Consider the following 16,681-nt stretch of genomic DNA (forward strand, 5'->3'; position numbering starts at 1 on the left):
TTTATTATTTTGATTATACATATATTTAATGCTATTTTTATGGCTCTTGGCCCATCCCTTATTTTTTATGAGAATATGATCTTTCAATTTTGCAGTTAGCTGGGATTACTATGTATAAGAATAATATCTAACACATATCTGCCACTTAGTATCTGACATGGTATCAGACCCTGTTCTAAATGCTTTTTTTTTCATATTAACTCAATTTTTAAAACTATGAAGTAGGTATTATTACGATCCTCATTTTATAGATGAGAAGACAAGCACAGGGAGCTAAATAATTTGCTCAAAGACGCACAGCTAGTACATTCTTAAAAGACCAGAAGAAAACACGCCAAGGTGGTTTTTCTCAAGGCATGCGGTTATAAAGGATTGTTAAGAGAGATGTCATAATAAGATCTCGGACAGTGGCAGCTGAGTTGGAAAAGAGGACAGATTTCAGAGCAGTTTAAGAGAAAATACTGTCAGAGCTTGTGGACTGATTGATTCCACCTGGGGTTGAGAGAAAGGGAGATGGGTCTTAAGAATACTTCAGCCCCTGGCTCAGGGGTCTGCCTGGGTGAACATGATCACTGAGGTAGGGAATACGGAAGATTGGAGCAGCTTTGAGAGAGAAGATGGTGCGCTCAGTCTTGACATGTTGAGCTTTATTGTTAATTATTTAAATATGCAAATTTTTAAAACTCAAGAAAGAAGTCAGGTCTGGACTTGAGAGTCTTCACACAGAGCTGGTAGTTAAACCCAGAAGAGAGGTTGCCAAGGAAGCAGGAAAAAAAACTGTGGGCAGCCCTAACCGGTTTGGCTCAGTGGATAGAGCCTCCGCCTGCGGACTGAAGGGCCCCAGGTTCGATTCAGGTCAAGGGCATGCACCTTGGTTGCGGGCACATCCCCAGTAGGGGGTGTGCAGGAGGCAGCTGATTGATGTTTCTCTCTCATGGATGTTTCTAACTCTCTATGCCTCTCGCTTTCTCTCTGTAAAAAAAAATCAAATATATTTAAAAAACAAAACAAAACAAACAAAAAACAACAACTGTGGGCCAAGGGTAAAACTCTGGAGCACTTTAACTTTATGTGATTTATAAGGAATATGATGGAGTTAACATTAAAATTAAAAAATAGATATGAAATGCAAGGCCTATGTTTGCTTTTCCAGCTAGGTTTCATTTATGATAGATAAGGTAGCATGGGAGTAGCTAGGGCAGGGCAGTCAGACAATTTTGGGTGCAAATCTAGCACTTTGCCACTTAATAATTCTGTCACTGCTATCAAGTTACTAAGTGTCTGTAAAATGTGAATGATTAATACACTACTCATACCATTGTGGGTATTAAATAGGTTAATCCACAAAAGCACGTTTACGGCATAGTGCCTAGCATGTAGCGTGGACACAATAAATATTCAATGTTATCACTAATGAGTACACAAATCATAAAATTATTTTTCATTCCACTATCATGCTTTGCCAGTTGAGAAGATGGTCAGGAGGTCTGCTGGTTAGCAGAAATAAACAAACTACCGTGGAATGAAATAATTGTATGAAAGCCACCAAAATAATTCACAGACACTCAAGAACTGGTATTTTTCCCATGAATTTGTATGGTATAGTACACGTAACCGGAGGTCATAGCAGTTGGCTAAAAGAATTAGAAATGCTGGTTCATGAACTACAAGACTATTTAAATTTTTCTTTTGTTCTCTCAATAATTAACAACTAGCCCCACTGCCTGGCAGTAAGTAATTAATAAATATGTTAACTGGATGTAACAAAGTGATTTAATAAAAAAAGGAGGGTAATTTTTTTATATCTGCGATTAAACATTTCACTATTGGAAGAATGATCAGTTGCAATGAAAAAGTAGACACCGTACGTGTCATCTGAAATTTCTCAAGAGTTTGGCTTTGCAACTCCTTTCCCATCCGTACCTGCCGCACTTTTGAAATTCCCAGGCTTCTATGGGTTTCCTTTTGGAAGGAGGTTTGGCGTCCTCGGAAGGGCTCATTAAAATGCAAATATGTCCTCTGTAAATGGGAACCAACGTGGCATCCGGCAGACACGGACACAGTTCTCAGCCCTGCAGGGTGGGTGGCGGACTCCCGGTGGCCTCGACCTCGGGCGCAGGAGGGGCCGCTTCGGAGCTGACCTGTGGGGTCAGCCTCGGCCGAAGGCCAGCGCCCCGCGGACCAGCAGCCTCGCTGCAGCCCGGAGGCAGGGCCCGCTCAGGGCGCCGCCCGGACAAAGGCGGCCCGGGCGGCCCGGTGGTGGGGCGGGGGATGCCGTCACGCCCGGGCCTCCCGGTTTTTCCCGAACCTTCACCCCGATTCTTCCTAGAACCCGCCGGCTCTCGTCAGAACGCGCGACCTGACGAGTGGGGCATAGCGATGCTCATTCTTTTTTTTTTTTTTCCTTCTTCAGGGCAACCTCCAGTTCCCCAGCACACTGGGGGCTGGGGACGTGGCCAAATCCAGTTAAAACCTGAAATGTCTTTTTTGTTCCTTTCAGTTCAGCTAGTTTAAATCCCATGCACTCTTGAAGCTGTGGGCTAATATGTATTGTGCAATTCTCGACTTGCCGTTGCAAAGGCAGTGCAACTTATAAATACCGTGCTCGGGGTCCCGGCGGGGAAAACCAGACCCAGGCAAACGCCTAGTCAGCGCCGACTCAAGAGTTCCGGCCCCCGCTTCCGCCTTCCCGCGCTTCCTTCTACCGCGGACCCGATCCCACCAGCTGAGGCGCGCGCGGGGGGGCGGGGCGCCGAACAGAGGCCGTCACGTCCCGAGCGTCGGGAGGCGGAGACTCTGCCTGTGACGTCACTAGACTCCGCCCCTCACAGTCCCGATATCATTCCCGCCGCCCGCCATTTTGTCTCCAGTGTCTCGTTTTCAGTCGACAGCGTGGAAGGGAGTGTCTGGGTCTGTAGACGTCAGGCAGCGACCAGGGTCTATTGTCTGAGTTTGACCCCGTAGTTCGGTCCGAGGCCTTCCGGAGCTTCCCCGGGGCAGTCGGCAGAGGCCGCCGCGACCGCCCCCGCCCCTCCCTCCGTCCCCGGGACCGGGAGGGACCCATCCCGCGTCACGCCCCTCAGCGCTCGCCGCTCCCTTCTCTGTCGTTGCGCCCGCCTCGCACCCCCGGAATCAGACGGTGCCCCATAGATGGCCAGCTTTCCTCCGAGGGTTAACGAGAAAGAGATCGGTGAGGAACGGGACGGTGGGCGAGGGGTGCTGGCGAGCGCGCGGGGGCTCGGGAGAGGCAGGGACCCGGCGGAGGAGGGTCGAGGGGAGCCCTCCGCGGCTGCGGGGGTGGGGTGAGCCGGCCGACCCCGGAGAGAACTGGAAGGAAGCGGCTCGGCGCGCGGGTGGGTGTTGCGAGGGATAAAGGCGATCCTCATTGATGCGGCGCCTCCCCTGCGCCTGGCCCCGGAGGCGGCGGCGCGCGGCTCTCAGGGTCGAGGGGAACCTGGGCGCCGAGCAGCGAGGGCTCCAGTGATGACCGCGGCCCGGGGCCGACACACTTGGGGACCCCGGTGTCCTCCTCCGAGGTCCGAGCGGGGCCGTGATCCTGGGATCCTTCTTGCTTGGCTCAGCCGCTGGGGCGTCGAGTGGGCAGGGGCGGAGTGCTGGTCAAGACTGGGGGACTCTCAGGTTTTTATGATGCGAAAGTGAACTCCCGTGCTCTGAGCTGCAATGAGTGAACGGCGGGGGTCCTCGTGTGCCCACCGCTCTTTTAAGGAGGAACGCGACCGAAGCGCCGCCATCAGCCAGGCAAAGGCAGTGTTTCAAAAATGGCCTGGCGTTAAGGAAGGGAGTGGTTCGGGGGAGGACGACTCCGAGTTATCTTTCGGGCGCACAGGAGCAGGGAGGGGCCCGCGCGGGGTGGAGTGGCCGCAGGGAAGCCGCGGTGCGGAAGGGCCGTCGGGAAAGGCTGTGCGCAAACTGGGGCACGGCCAGCTCCGCCGCCCCGAAGCCGGGGCAGTGGGTGTCGCGGGTTGTGCGTCAAGACCTCAGTGGCTCAGTTTAAAAGCATCTCACGTTTTTTTTTCGGGGGGAGGGGGAGTGGTTGAGGTACAGTGCATTGCTAGACTTAGTAAAAATTGCACATGTTGTATACCATACATATAGGTCATTTTTATTTTAAAAATTTAAATAGATGTAGCAACCTCCCCTCCCCCCCAACAACCACAAAAATCCCATCTCTGACCTTATGTTAATGTGAAGGTGGCAACTGAGTAAGAGCCTTTGCATTTCCTTGTTCTTCAACTAAATGGGTGCCTTGACTAAATACATGGAGGAGGTATTTGTAGAGAAAGGGAGAAGCTGAACCACCCAAATCGCCCTCTATCCTGTCTATGGTCAAATTTTTTATATTTAGAGACAGCTTAAAACGAAATGGCTTTAGTTTTAAGGGTAAGGTATTGAATGGCAGTTTAGGAAGGGAGCTTTGTAATTCTGATTTTAATAACTTTTAAATTTGCAGAGAAAACAATTCGTATCCCATTTTTATTGTCACTGTGCTTTAAGACTAATGTGCTCTGATGTGGAACATAGAACGCAAAAGAAGTTATTCTGAAATCAATAAAAGTATGCATTTTTTAAAAAGTTCTTACTTTTAGTCCAGTGGTTCCCTCCCTCCCCCCATTACATAATATCACAGATGAGTGATCTGCCTTTCATTAATTTGTGTTTTTGCTTCACCTTGATGAACCATTTTGAAAACTTTTCAGTCCTCTCTTCTAAGGGATAGAGCGGACCTGCATAAGGTAGAATCATCTAAGTAGCCTTTTCAATTAAAAAATTTTTTTTCATATTTAGGTCTCAGTGTTATTTCCTGGATATAAGGTTACTAAGTGCCAGCATAAAAATGCTTTGGTCTTTTCTAACTGAACAAATTTTATTTAATCCTCATGGAGGATATTTGAGAGAGAAAAAGTGAAACATGGATATCAATTAAGTTACCTCCCTGGATTAGTTGCCTCCTGAATCAGCCCTGACAAGGGCCTGGGTGCAAGGGAGGTATGTGCCCTTGACAGGAATCAAACCCGCAACCACTGGCGGATGGGAAACCAGCCAGGGCTTTTTTTGAAGTATCATTTGGATACAGGGTTAAACACTAGTATCTCTGTGTAGCTTTGTAGCTATCTGTAAGGACTTACTTTCCCCCTTCTTTCTTGGGTATTAATTATACCTATTTTGGTTCTCTACTACTGAAGGAGGGGAGACAAGATTCCATGAATAATTAAATCTGTCAGGGAGTTTCTGCCCTCTTTCACAAGGCACTATCAAAGATCCTTTCTGGTTATGAAATTGCAGGGAGGAATGTGAAGAAGGAGCTAAATTTGGTTCAACAGTGACTCAGATGATGTGTACTACTGTACAGATACTAATAATGGAGAGTTGTATTTATGGCTGAGCTCCCATGGCAGGCAGCTTTCCCCTAAATCATACATTTCTTAGGATACCAATATTAAACAGTTGCAGGTAATGTAATAAAGGTTTATCTTACAAAACTTTTCTCAAAGCACTTCATTATAAACGTTGTGCTAGTTTAAAATATTGTACCAGTATTTAAATGAGTGCTTAAATCCATTTGATTAACTGAAAGATCATTTGCTCCACCTATTAACAAAGAAACACAAGGTAATTATTAATACAGTACTTGTAACAGTATTTATTTGGTGGGTGTGCTTTTTATATTTCTTGAATTTATATTCAAGAATAAATTAGCTTATTATTTCGTGGTCTTTGTTTTATTTGAACCAGTTTTTAAGTTGTTGATTTATTACCACCCTTTATATAAAAGGAAGTTTGTGATTGTGGCCAAAGGTAAAAAGAAGAAAAAAAACCTCTGCCTTGTAATTAAAGATATTTTTGGATGCTGAAAGAAAATAGAGTGATCTAAAATACAGACCAAAAAAAGATTATGGACTTGGAGGAATGTAAGGAAACATGGAGAGGCAAGCCCTTTCAAAAAGCCTTTGTATATTTAAAAAGTTATTCTGCAGGCATTTGAGAGTCACTCGTTTGGAAATTTTGTATTAAGAAAGTCACATTATTACTAATGAAGTTAATGTCACTTTATATTGTATTGATGACAAGTGGGTTGGCAGTAGGTGGTGGGGTGTTCTGCTGCTTATATGAAGCCACATCTTAAGTACTGTGTTTAGTTCTGGGTGCCACTTTTATGAGGGCCATTACTAACTGGAGTTTATCCAGAAAAGTATGATGAAGGTGAAGATGGGGAATAGACTTGAAACTACCTAATCTAAGGAATGATCAAAAGGACAAGAAATTTTAGCCTGGTGAAAATATTTAGTTGATGATGTCATAGCTGTCTTCAGCGTATGAATGTCATGTGAGCAGGATTACGCTTATTCTCTTAGGTCAGAATCAGGACTGAGTGGGTCGAGTGGCAAGGAGGAAGATTTTGAGTCATCAAAAGGAAAATTTCTGATAATCTGAGCTATACCAAATTAGAATTAGCCTTATTAGATACTCATATTTATGAGTATCATAGAAAAATAGGTCTGTTTTGTTCCTTTACTTTTTAAACCATAGCTTATTCATTAATATATCAAAGAATTGGGCAATGAAATATTTAAATCACTTAAGAATGAGAGCTTAGCCCTAACCGGTTTGGCTCAGTGGATAGAGCGTCGGCCTGCGGACTCAAGGGTCCCAGGTTCGATTCCGGTCAAGGGCATGTACCGTGGTTGCGGGCACATCCCAGTAGGGGGTGTGCAAGAGGCAGCTGATCAATGTTTCTAACTCTCTATCCCTCTCCCTTTCTCTCTGTAAAAAATCAATAAAATATATTTAAAAAAAAAAAAAAGAATGAGAGCTTATACATGTACTTTCATATTCATTCAATAGATATTTACTGAGCCCCTGTCATGACAGGTGCTACACTAGCTGTTGATGGAGCACACATTGAGACTGGAAGTGTCACTGAACATTTTGAGGTTTACATATCTGCCCTTGCAATAGGAGTATAAGTGGTTCTTACTTGAATTGCAATACATAGAATATATTGAAATTTAGTTGTTGGAAATAAACTGTAGAGATTACCAGGCAACTGACCACAAAATAGATAATAGGGACACTAAACTTGACAAAAACTTATAACTGAGAAGGAAGAGTAGCAAAATTTGAAAGTAAGACCAACCCAAGATAAAGAAAACCCTTTCCCAAAATTGAGGAAATTCCAGCTGAGTATATATATGCACACGTACGGAAGGAGCTTGTTGATCATGCATGTTAAACACAATAAAAATTCTCTGTGCACTCTGTTAATAGGCCAGTTTTATTATGAATGCTAAATTTAAGACTCTTAATTAAACAAAAAATGTATGGGATTGTCTGTTTTTTGTCCTTCAAAAAGCAAAATAATTATTTCATTTTGGGGTCAATTTGTAGTTTATTAGGAAGATGCTGAGGACCACTGTTGAATGTTAGGCATTTAAAACACTGGTTGAGAGATTGGACTAAATAGTCTTTAAGTCCCTTCTAGTTTTGAGGGTTTTGTGCTTTTTTTGTGACCATGGCCTAAAAAAGATAAGCATTTTCATGTTTGAATAGACCATTTTATAGTGCTTCTCTTTCAGTAATGATGTAGTATTGTATTTTATAATGGATTATGGTTTTTGAAAGCTACAGACTTTTTAGAAGATACTTTTCTTACAAAGTAACTTTAGTTTCTTGCGTTTTATTTTTTAATATGTTTTTATTAATATCAGAGAGAGGAAGAGAGATAGAAACATTGATGATGAAAGAGAATCATTGATTAGCTGTCTTCTGCATGCCCACTATCAGTGATCGAGCCCACAACCTGGTCATGTGCCCTGACTTGGTTCATGAGTAGACACTTAATCATTGAGCCACATTGACTGGGCAGTCTCTTGCATTTTAAATGTTAGCAAATTGATGACAACATAAGGCAGTGCAAAAGCCAGGACTTCAGAAATTGATAGCCCTGATTGACCTTTACAGTATTGTTACTTGATCGTTTTTTTGGTTTTTTTTTAATTGAAACTTTCTAAAAAGTTCTTGCTTTGGAAAATTTTAGGAAGCTAACTTCAACAAAACTTGAAGATGTAATCATTAAGGGGTCTTTACACCAGATATGTCCCCTCAAAGGGTGGAAAGCAAAACTCATATCTTGTCCTCATAGGAAAGGGGAAAAATACTCAATGGAGTTAAGTGTGTCCCAAAGTAATATGGAGGCAGTCTCAAATTCATTGCTGGTTATATATAATATCCTGTATTTTTCTTTTTCTTTTTTAGTGAGATCACGTACTATAGGTGAACTTTTGGCTCTAGCAGCTCCTTTTGACAAGAAATGTGGTCGTGAAAATTGGACTGTTGCTTTTGCTCCAGATGGTTCATACTTCGCTTGGTCTCAAGGATATTGTACAGTAAAGCTTGTTCCATGGTCCCAGTGCCTTACGAACTTGTAAGACACTTTTCTTTTTTGTACTTTGTATCTGCTTGTAGAATTTCCTGTTTTCAGTACATGGAGTAAAAAAAAAACAACAACGATACTGATATTTAAGTTTTACCTTTGTAGATTGTTATAAAAATATTTTATCATAAGCTGAATGTATTGGAAAATTTGTGGGAAGAATTATCTGGCCTTACCCTATATAATAAAAGGCTAATATGCAAATTGTCCCCTTGACCAGGGGGTGGGGCCAGCTGGCCAACTGCCCTCGGCCCCTCCTACCGACCAGCCCCGCCCCCACCCTGATCAGGGGTAGGGCCAGCTGGACCCCACCCATGCATGAATTGGTGCACTGGGCCTCTAGTATATTATAGAACACTTTTTCAGGTACTTTTGTGTTTTTAATAAATGTTTCTGTGTATTAAAAGGCAGATTAATTGTGTAGTGTATATATTGTGTTGTGCCAGGTCAGATGACCTTTGTTATCTGATACTTTTTAATTTCACAATATTTCATTAGATAACAGAGGTGGCATAGATCATATAATTACTATTTATGTACTTATCCTCTGGGTTTAATTGAGTTTGGATAATTGTTGAAAGTTTTTTTAAATGTATCATATATTAAATTTAATCTTTTCCTGCTTTTTGTGTGTAGTCTACTTTCATGGTTATACTTATTAATGTCCTTATTACATATTACTTTAGGTCAGTGATGGCGAACCTATGACACGTGTGTCAGAGGTGACACGCGAACTCATTTTTTTGGTTTATTTTTCTTTGTTAAATGGCATTTAAATATATAAAATAAATATCAAAAATATAAATCTTTGTTTTACTATGGTTGCAAATATCAAAAAATTTCTATATGTGACACGGCACCAGAGTTAAGTTAGGGTTTTTCAAAATGCTGACACGCCGAGCTCAAAAGGTTCGCCATCACTGCTTTAGGTCTAGAAAGTATGGGAAACTACTGATTATTACCAGGGTGTTTTTAGGGAAATTTTCTGGTGTCAGCTTCACAATATCTTAACTTCTCAGTGGTTTTATTTCGTTTATTTGCTTATTTACACTTGCTTTAGGTTAATTAAAGGAGTCCTAACCGATACAGTGATTTCGAAGAAAAATTTGAAATAAATAAAATTACTTTATTGTTGAACTTCCTCTTTTTCCGCTACTGAGGATTTATTTGGTCATACCCTCATAGCTAATAACAACTTTTTTTTCCCTTCCCATTTATGGGATTCTATTGTTATTTAGTATCACGATAATAATATTGAGGTTAACAAAGATCATTTCATATCCACAGGAGTCCAGAATAAATAATAACTAAATTTTAATCTGACTTTTTCCCCCACCTCTTCCCCAGTCTCTTGCATGGCACAAAGAATATCACTAATTCAAACAGTTTGAGATTGTCAAGACAAAATAGTGATGGTGCTCAGAAAAATAAGCCTCGTGAACATATTATAGACTGTGGTGATATAGTCTGGAGTCTTGCTTTTGGATCTTCAGTTCCAGAAAAACAGAGTCGCTGTGTAAATATAGAATGGCATCGATTCAAATTTGGACAAGATCAGCTACTCCTTGCCACAGGATTAAGCAATGGGCGTATCAAAATATGGGATGTATATACAGGTATGGATTCAGAGTTTTAAAGGCAGGCTTGATTAGTTTATGATGGAGGGCGTTGCTAGTAGGCAGTAGAATATATGATTTGAGGATTTTAACTTAGTGAAAAGCAAGAATTGGTACAATGTGTCTTTTTAGTTGGCCTAATGACATGTTCAGCTGTGGTTTTAATTTAGGATAATAGAGTTCACACTGCTTGATCAATCTTGAATATTACAGCAAGAAGGGCATATCTAGGAGTGTTTCGTTAATTATTATTATCAAAGAGCAAGGTGATTTCTATTTTCAGTGGTTGATAGCTTACATGTTTCAAGACAAATCTGATTTTTAACAATCATTTAACTCTTTGGAAAGATTTTTAAAAATGAGTATTAGAATAATATGTACATTAGAACACAGCAAGTGATACAAACATGGAGTAGGGGTGTCATTAAATGTATTGGGTTCTTGAAAAAAACTAAGCACATAGATTTTCATAGAAAACAAAACTCTTAAAATATAAGATGAACAAAGTACTTCCCTCCCCCCCGCCCCCCCCACTGGAATTATGTTTGAAAATTTAAGTGGTTGCGGGATAACGTGCATCTTTTGGGAAGTTTGATAATCCACTAGTAATCCAAGGCTAAGGAAAAGAAAAGGAAAATTTATATTTTAAAACCACAGTATACAAAGATTTAAAAATGATAATGGAAGTATATATGTGTGTGTGTGTATGTACTAAATTAACTTGTTCCAAGAGCTTGTGTATGCTTGAGGAATTCGAATTCCCTTTTAATTTTCTTTAATAAATACAGGCTTTGTGGCTCAGATGGTTGGGCATATACTGAAAGGTTGCCAATTCGATTCCTGGCCCGGGTTATAGGCTTGATCCCCAGTAAGGGGCTTGTAGGAGGCAGCCAATCGATGTTTCTGTCTCTCTCCCCCTCACCTTTCCTCTCTAAAAATCAATTTTAAAAATCTTAAACACACAATGTATATAGTGAATCTTTGAAGGTAATAGTAAAAACACTAATAAGTAAGTCATTTTACACTTGGTAAGCTAAAGATGTGCCCAAGTATTTTTTAAACGGTGAGGAACAGTATAAAGTAGAAACTGATAAACATTATTAACATTGGCTTATTTTCCCTTTTCATTGCATTTAGGAAAACTCCTCCTTAACTTGGTAGATCATACTGAAGTGGTCAGAGATTTAACTTTTGCTCCAGATGGGAGCTTGATCCTAGTGTCAGCTTCAAGAGACAAAACTCTGAGAGTGTGGGACCTGAAAGATGATGGTATGTCTTTTTTTCCAGGCTATGAAAAAGAATTAGTTTCTTGATATTACTACTGAAAGATATTGGGTTTATCAGGGGCATTTGACTTATAAATGGCATATGATCAGTTTCCTTTTCTATACTTAGTTCTTTGGCCCTTTTCCCTGTATTGATAAAATCATAAATGTGACCCAGAATAGGAGCCAGCAGTTACTCTAAGTATACAATCTAATATTATTCACAAACTAACCACACAGATCTGTATCAACTATTTGAGGATAACATCTAGGTCAGTTTTAGGGTTTTATATGAACTGGTTGTGTTGGTTTATTTCCTTATCTTAGGGAGAGTTATTAACTTCCTTCATTTGCTTAGTGAAAATTTAAGTAGACCTTATAGGATAACAAACAGATGTAACTTAGTGATCTAATAAAATTTAGATTGAAATATGGTTTGTACATCAGAATTTATAACATGTAAATGCTAGTAAGTATATTATTATGTTGGATAGATTAATAAATTATTTTATAAAAATAAAATTGCCCTTTAATATAATAAAAAGTATGTTAGTGTAAGTACTCATTTTTTTCTGAAACCTTGATACTTGTGATGCTTAAAGTTTTGGAGAATCTACCTTGTTTGAGAGGACCATGGAGAGTATATCTTCCCTCTTCTTAGCCTTTAATGAGTTTATAGTTTTAACTAAAACCTTGTAATTCTCTAACAGCCACAAGCTGAAAGTTGACAGGCTTGCTTAGATAGCTTAATGTAGTGGGAAGCAAAACTCTCAGATTTGGAGACTTGTTCCAGCTGATGGGTAGCAACCGTTGCCTAATAAAATCATACGTTATTCCCAAACTATGAGGTGCTTCCTCTGCATTTTATCAATCCTGATTTCTCAGGTGTCGAAGGGTTAAGGAATCCCAATACTTAAAACAGTTTGGTAATTAAATTTTTATATTCTTTTACATATCACACAATGCTTGCTTTCTCAACATATTTTCAGTTGTGTGCATATGTTTTAAGAATGTAGACTTAGTAAAATGTAAGCACCAAGAGAGTAGGGATTTTTATTCACAGCTGTATCTTCACTTCCTGGCATGTAGTAGGTATTCAGTAAATATTTGTAAAATTAAGAGTTAAAATATACTTGGCCATAATTGTGTGTTTAGGGTATAATGTACAGGGAATTTGGAGTAGAATGTAGATTATCAAAAAGAAAGAAGGGTGAAGAGACATTTTGAAGATGTTTATTAAAGCTTAACCTTGCTGTGTTTCAGTTTTTTCATTTGTAGAATAAAGGGATTAGACCAAAAGAAGTCTTTTCTATAAATGAAGGGTGAGCAGATTTTTTTCTTGAAGAGCCAAATAGCAAATGTTAGGCTTGTGGACCATGCTAACTCGGCCATAGTTACTCAGTTCTGCCATTGGAGTACAACATAAACAAACTGGCATGATTGTATTCCAGTAAAACTTTAGTTACAAAAATGAGTAACTGATGTGTATTGCTAACTGTCACTGTAGAAGTTTGTGATTCTATGATTCTGCCATTTTTGAATGATACTCATTTGAAGTGGATTCTAGGGTTAACACGGGTATTTCTTTTTGTTCAGGAAACATGATGAAAGTCTTGAGAGCCCATCAGAACTGGGTGTACAGCTGTGCATTCTCTCCTGACTCTTCCATGCTGTGCTCAGTGGGAGCCAGTAAAGCCGTATGTGTCAAAGTTCTTATACATTTGTTGCGAATTAGATTATAATAATGTGTGCATAATCATTTTTAAATCTAAGTAACATCAAGTCTGTGCTCGGTGTCATGAATATCTTAAATGTTTTATTTTGTGATGCAGTATTTGCATGAGGGAAATTAAATATAATTATTGATTGTGAAGTAAGAAATTATATTACTTTTAGTTAGAGATACTATTCATAAAAGAGGGGGTTTGTCAAATTTTTTTCTAAGATCTAGGAAAGTTTATATGTGCTATGTAGGAGATATAGTCCAAATGTTAAGACATTCCCTTGCTAATAATTTTCTTCTTTGTTGTTCTATTTTTTTTGTCCAGTTTGCTGTTTAAAAAGTTTGAGTCCCAGCTGGACCTGGACATTTAACTGAGAAAAAGTAACTTAAAAGTCTAATAAAAATGAAAATAGCACTCATGTATGTCCTAGAGTGAATTACAGAAGAAATTTGGTATAATAAAGTAACTCTTAAGAGGGTTACGCTTACTGATGAATTCTCTAGTTGTCTACCAGCTCAGTATAGTTAGAGATCTTTTTAGCTTCAGATATTTATTGAAAATGGTTGAAGTCCAAATACATGTGATAATGGGGGGGTGGGAGGCTGGTTAAAATGCATTTTATCTGTCCAAGAACTATGTTAAAATGATAGTTGCAAATTTAGAAAAAATACTTAGTTTAGTTCTTTAAAAATCATAAGAACCACAAAGCTAGATGTTGACATTGCTATTTTAGGCTGTGTGTTTTCCATATGCTTCTTGCTTTCCCTGTCACAGGTGGTGGCAGCAATATTGGTGTGATTGAGGTTATGCTGGCACCACTCGCACACAGGCGCACAATGGTGTTAGCTGGGCAGAAAGAGTGGCATCTCTGGCTACCGGGCTGGGGGCGACCTTTACCATAGGATGAAGTAACCTTGCATTCGGCTGCAAGGTGTACTGTACGTACACAGGTGCTGGTCGATGTCCACTTTCTGCTTTTCTTTCTTTCTTTTTTTCTTTTTTAAAATAATTTCCCCCCAGTGAAACCCACTGACTCCTCCAAGTAAATTGATCTGATGGAATTGGGAGTCTGACATGTGAAACCATGTAATGTAATGTAATTAATTGGCTTTCAGATGGTTTCTCTGTACTATTTTTTGGAATTCTTTAAGATGGTAGCGATACCTTAAGTCTGATCCAATTTAAAATTTGTGTGTTTTTTTTTCCCCTTTGGAAGTAATATATTGTGTCTGTGCAGAAAAAAATGTAGCCAAAAGGATTGTTTTATCCCAAGAGGAAGAGAAGTTGTCTTACTAGAATTGTTAAATTTCCAATCTCACTTTTAGTATAACAGACTGCAGTAAACATTCGAATCCTATTTATAGTTATTCTGCACAGTCTAATTACTGATTTTAGAATCTAAAACTGTATGTGAACTTGTACTAAAGTAATTTAAATGTTTTATATTTGAAATGACTAATAATGATTGTGTGGTCAATTTGGGAAAATCAGATTAGCAAATCTTGATTCACAGAAATGTTGTTATTGTATTGTTTTCATAAATTAGCATTTTCATTTTGTAATGTGGTTTAACATCCTTGTTGTTTGCCAAAGAAATTTCATTTGGCTGTGAAAATTCTCCTTGCTTGCAGTATCTGTTTCTCTTCCTAGGCTCACGTTGGTGACCCAAGCCTTTTGTAAACAAGTGATTATCTCAAAGGAGATGCCAATGGAGTAACAATTTGTTAACCTTACATTTTCTGTCTGTATATTTTTTAAAAATTTGGTAGTTTCTGGAAGAAAAAGAAGGGGGTTTGTAATACTTAACCCTATTTATTTCTGTATATTTTAATTAATTAGTTTTTGGAATAAATGGATTTCAGTATAACTGGTTAAATTACATTGCCTTTTTTATGTTTAGGCTTATTTTTTAATTAACATTTAACAGAAACATTTGAAATAGAATTTGCATGTCTACTTTAATTAACTTAAAGACTGATTTTAATCTGACTGTGACACTGAGCATATTATTTTAATTATCCATAATTTATAATCTTTAATTTAATATAATCTGGATTAAATTTAGCAGTTTTAGTTTAAGATGTCCCATTTTGTCCTCTGTGTGTCTGAGTGAAGCTATAACATTTGCCTTTTTATTGCAGGTTTTCCTTTGGGATATGGATAAATATACAATGATACGGAAACTAGAAGGACATCACCATGATGTTGTAGCTTGTGACTTTTCTCCTGATGGAGCATTACTGGCTACTGCATCTTATGATACTCGAGTATATGTCTGGGATCCACATACTGGAGACATTCTGATGGAATTTGGGTAGGTACAGCATGAATTACTTTAGTCTGTAATTCATCTCTGGCTATCAGTATAACTTTTAAAAAATTATGAATGATTAGAATTAACATGTGAAACCTAAAATTGCAGTCTATTGGAATTTAAAATTTTGTTATTTTTTAAGCCCTTGAATATTGCAAAGCTTTAAATATAAATTCTAAAAATTAAACTTGGCTCTCTTGATATATATAGATCTTGTTACTTAACAGGACATGACAGTGGTAATTATATTTAGAGTTTCATGTTGGGAAAAAAAGTTAAAACTAGAGTTGAACTTAATCTTAGTGCCTTAAACCACATTCTTAAAAGGAGATTAGTAATTCTTTTCAGGTCCCTTTAATTTGGATATATCAGCTCTTCTTAAGTCTTCTTAGTTATGTTAAGGTCACTTTAAACATTACTCAAAGACAGATGTACTTTGTACCTGGGTAGTTTTGTTTCTTGAAGTGATACATTTCCACTGAAAACATGTATTTTGACCTCAGGCACCTGTTTCCCCCACCTACTCCAATTTTTGCTGGAGGAGCAAATGACCGATGGGTACGATCTGTATCTTTTAGTCATGATGGACTGCATATTGCAAGCCTTGCTGATGATAAGTAAGTGTGTGAATTACAGCTTGACCTACTTATTATTGCCTTTTAAAGATTTCCTTTTATCTGTCTACTTATAACATTCTTAAGGCTAAAGAAAAAAAAGCCTTTTTACAGTTTGGGTTTTAGTGTCTCTCTTTTTTAAAATATATTTTTATTGATTTTAGAGAGGAAGGGAGGAGGGATAAAGAGAAACATCAACGGTGAGAGAGAATCATTGATCGGCTGCCTCCTGCACGCCCCCCACTGGGGATCGAACCTGGGAACCTTCGGTCCACAGGCCGACGCTCTATCCACTGAGCCAAACCAGCTAGGGCAAGTGTCTCTTTCTTTAGACAAGATTCTGGGAGATGTTGGTGTGTCTTAAAGAAGGTTGACCTGAATAGTATCCATGTAAACTAAAGATAATGCATACCTTTCCCTCTGTTCCTTTTTGTTGTTGTTGTTGTTGTTATTTATTTATATATTTTTTACTAGAGGCCTAATGCACCAAATTCGTGCAAGAGTAGGCCTTCCTTCCCCCAGCTGCTGGCACTGGCTTCCCTCTGGCACCCGGGACCCAGGCTTCCCTCGCAGCCCCGGCTTCTTCCGGAAGGATGTCCAGTCTAATTAGTATATTACACTTTTATTATTATAGATTACTGACGGTATTATAGATGTCTCCCATTTCTCCCCCGCTTTTGCTCCCTTCCCACCCAG

General features: G+C 39.1%; 1 protein-coding gene and 1 long non-coding RNA gene across 2 annotated transcripts in view; one reads left to right on the top strand and one right to left on the bottom strand.

Moving 5' to 3' along the window:
• The window catches only part of LOC102421784, a 74,767-nt gene extending 72,064 nt beyond the window's left edge, over nucleotides 1-2,703 (bottom strand). Inside the window, exon 1 of the long non-coding RNA XR_001349560.2 lies at nucleotides 1,924-2,703. This is a non-coding gene — a long non-coding RNA (uncharacterized LOC102421784). The remainder of the gene's footprint in view (nucleotides 1-1,923) is intronic.
• Nucleotides 2,704-2,840: 137 nt separating this feature from the next.
• The window catches only part of WSB1 (WD repeat and SOCS box containing 1), a 17,153-nt gene continuing 3,312 nt past the window's right edge, over nucleotides 2,841-16,681 (top strand). The window contains exons 1-7 of the mRNA XM_006095497.2: nucleotides 2,841-3,190; nucleotides 8,275-8,443; nucleotides 9,800-10,068; nucleotides 11,206-11,337; nucleotides 12,930-13,030; nucleotides 15,199-15,371; nucleotides 15,875-15,988. Of these exons, the coding sequence (XP_006095559.1) occupies nucleotides 3,151-3,190; nucleotides 8,275-8,443; nucleotides 9,800-10,068; nucleotides 11,206-11,337; nucleotides 12,930-13,030; nucleotides 15,199-15,371; nucleotides 15,875-15,988 (998 nt within the window). The 5' untranslated portion in view covers nucleotides 2,841-3,150. The remainder of the gene's footprint in view (nucleotides 3,191-8,274; nucleotides 8,444-9,799; nucleotides 10,069-11,205; nucleotides 11,338-12,929; nucleotides 13,031-15,198; nucleotides 15,372-15,874; nucleotides 15,989-16,681) is intronic.

Source organism: Myotis lucifugus, unplaced genomic scaffold (genome assembly GCF_000147115.1).
Source record: "Myotis lucifugus unplaced genomic scaffold, Myoluc2.0 scaffold_157, whole genome shotgun sequence".
Lineage (NCBI taxonomy): Eukaryota > Metazoa > Chordata > Mammalia > Chiroptera > Vespertilionidae > Myotis > Myotis lucifugus.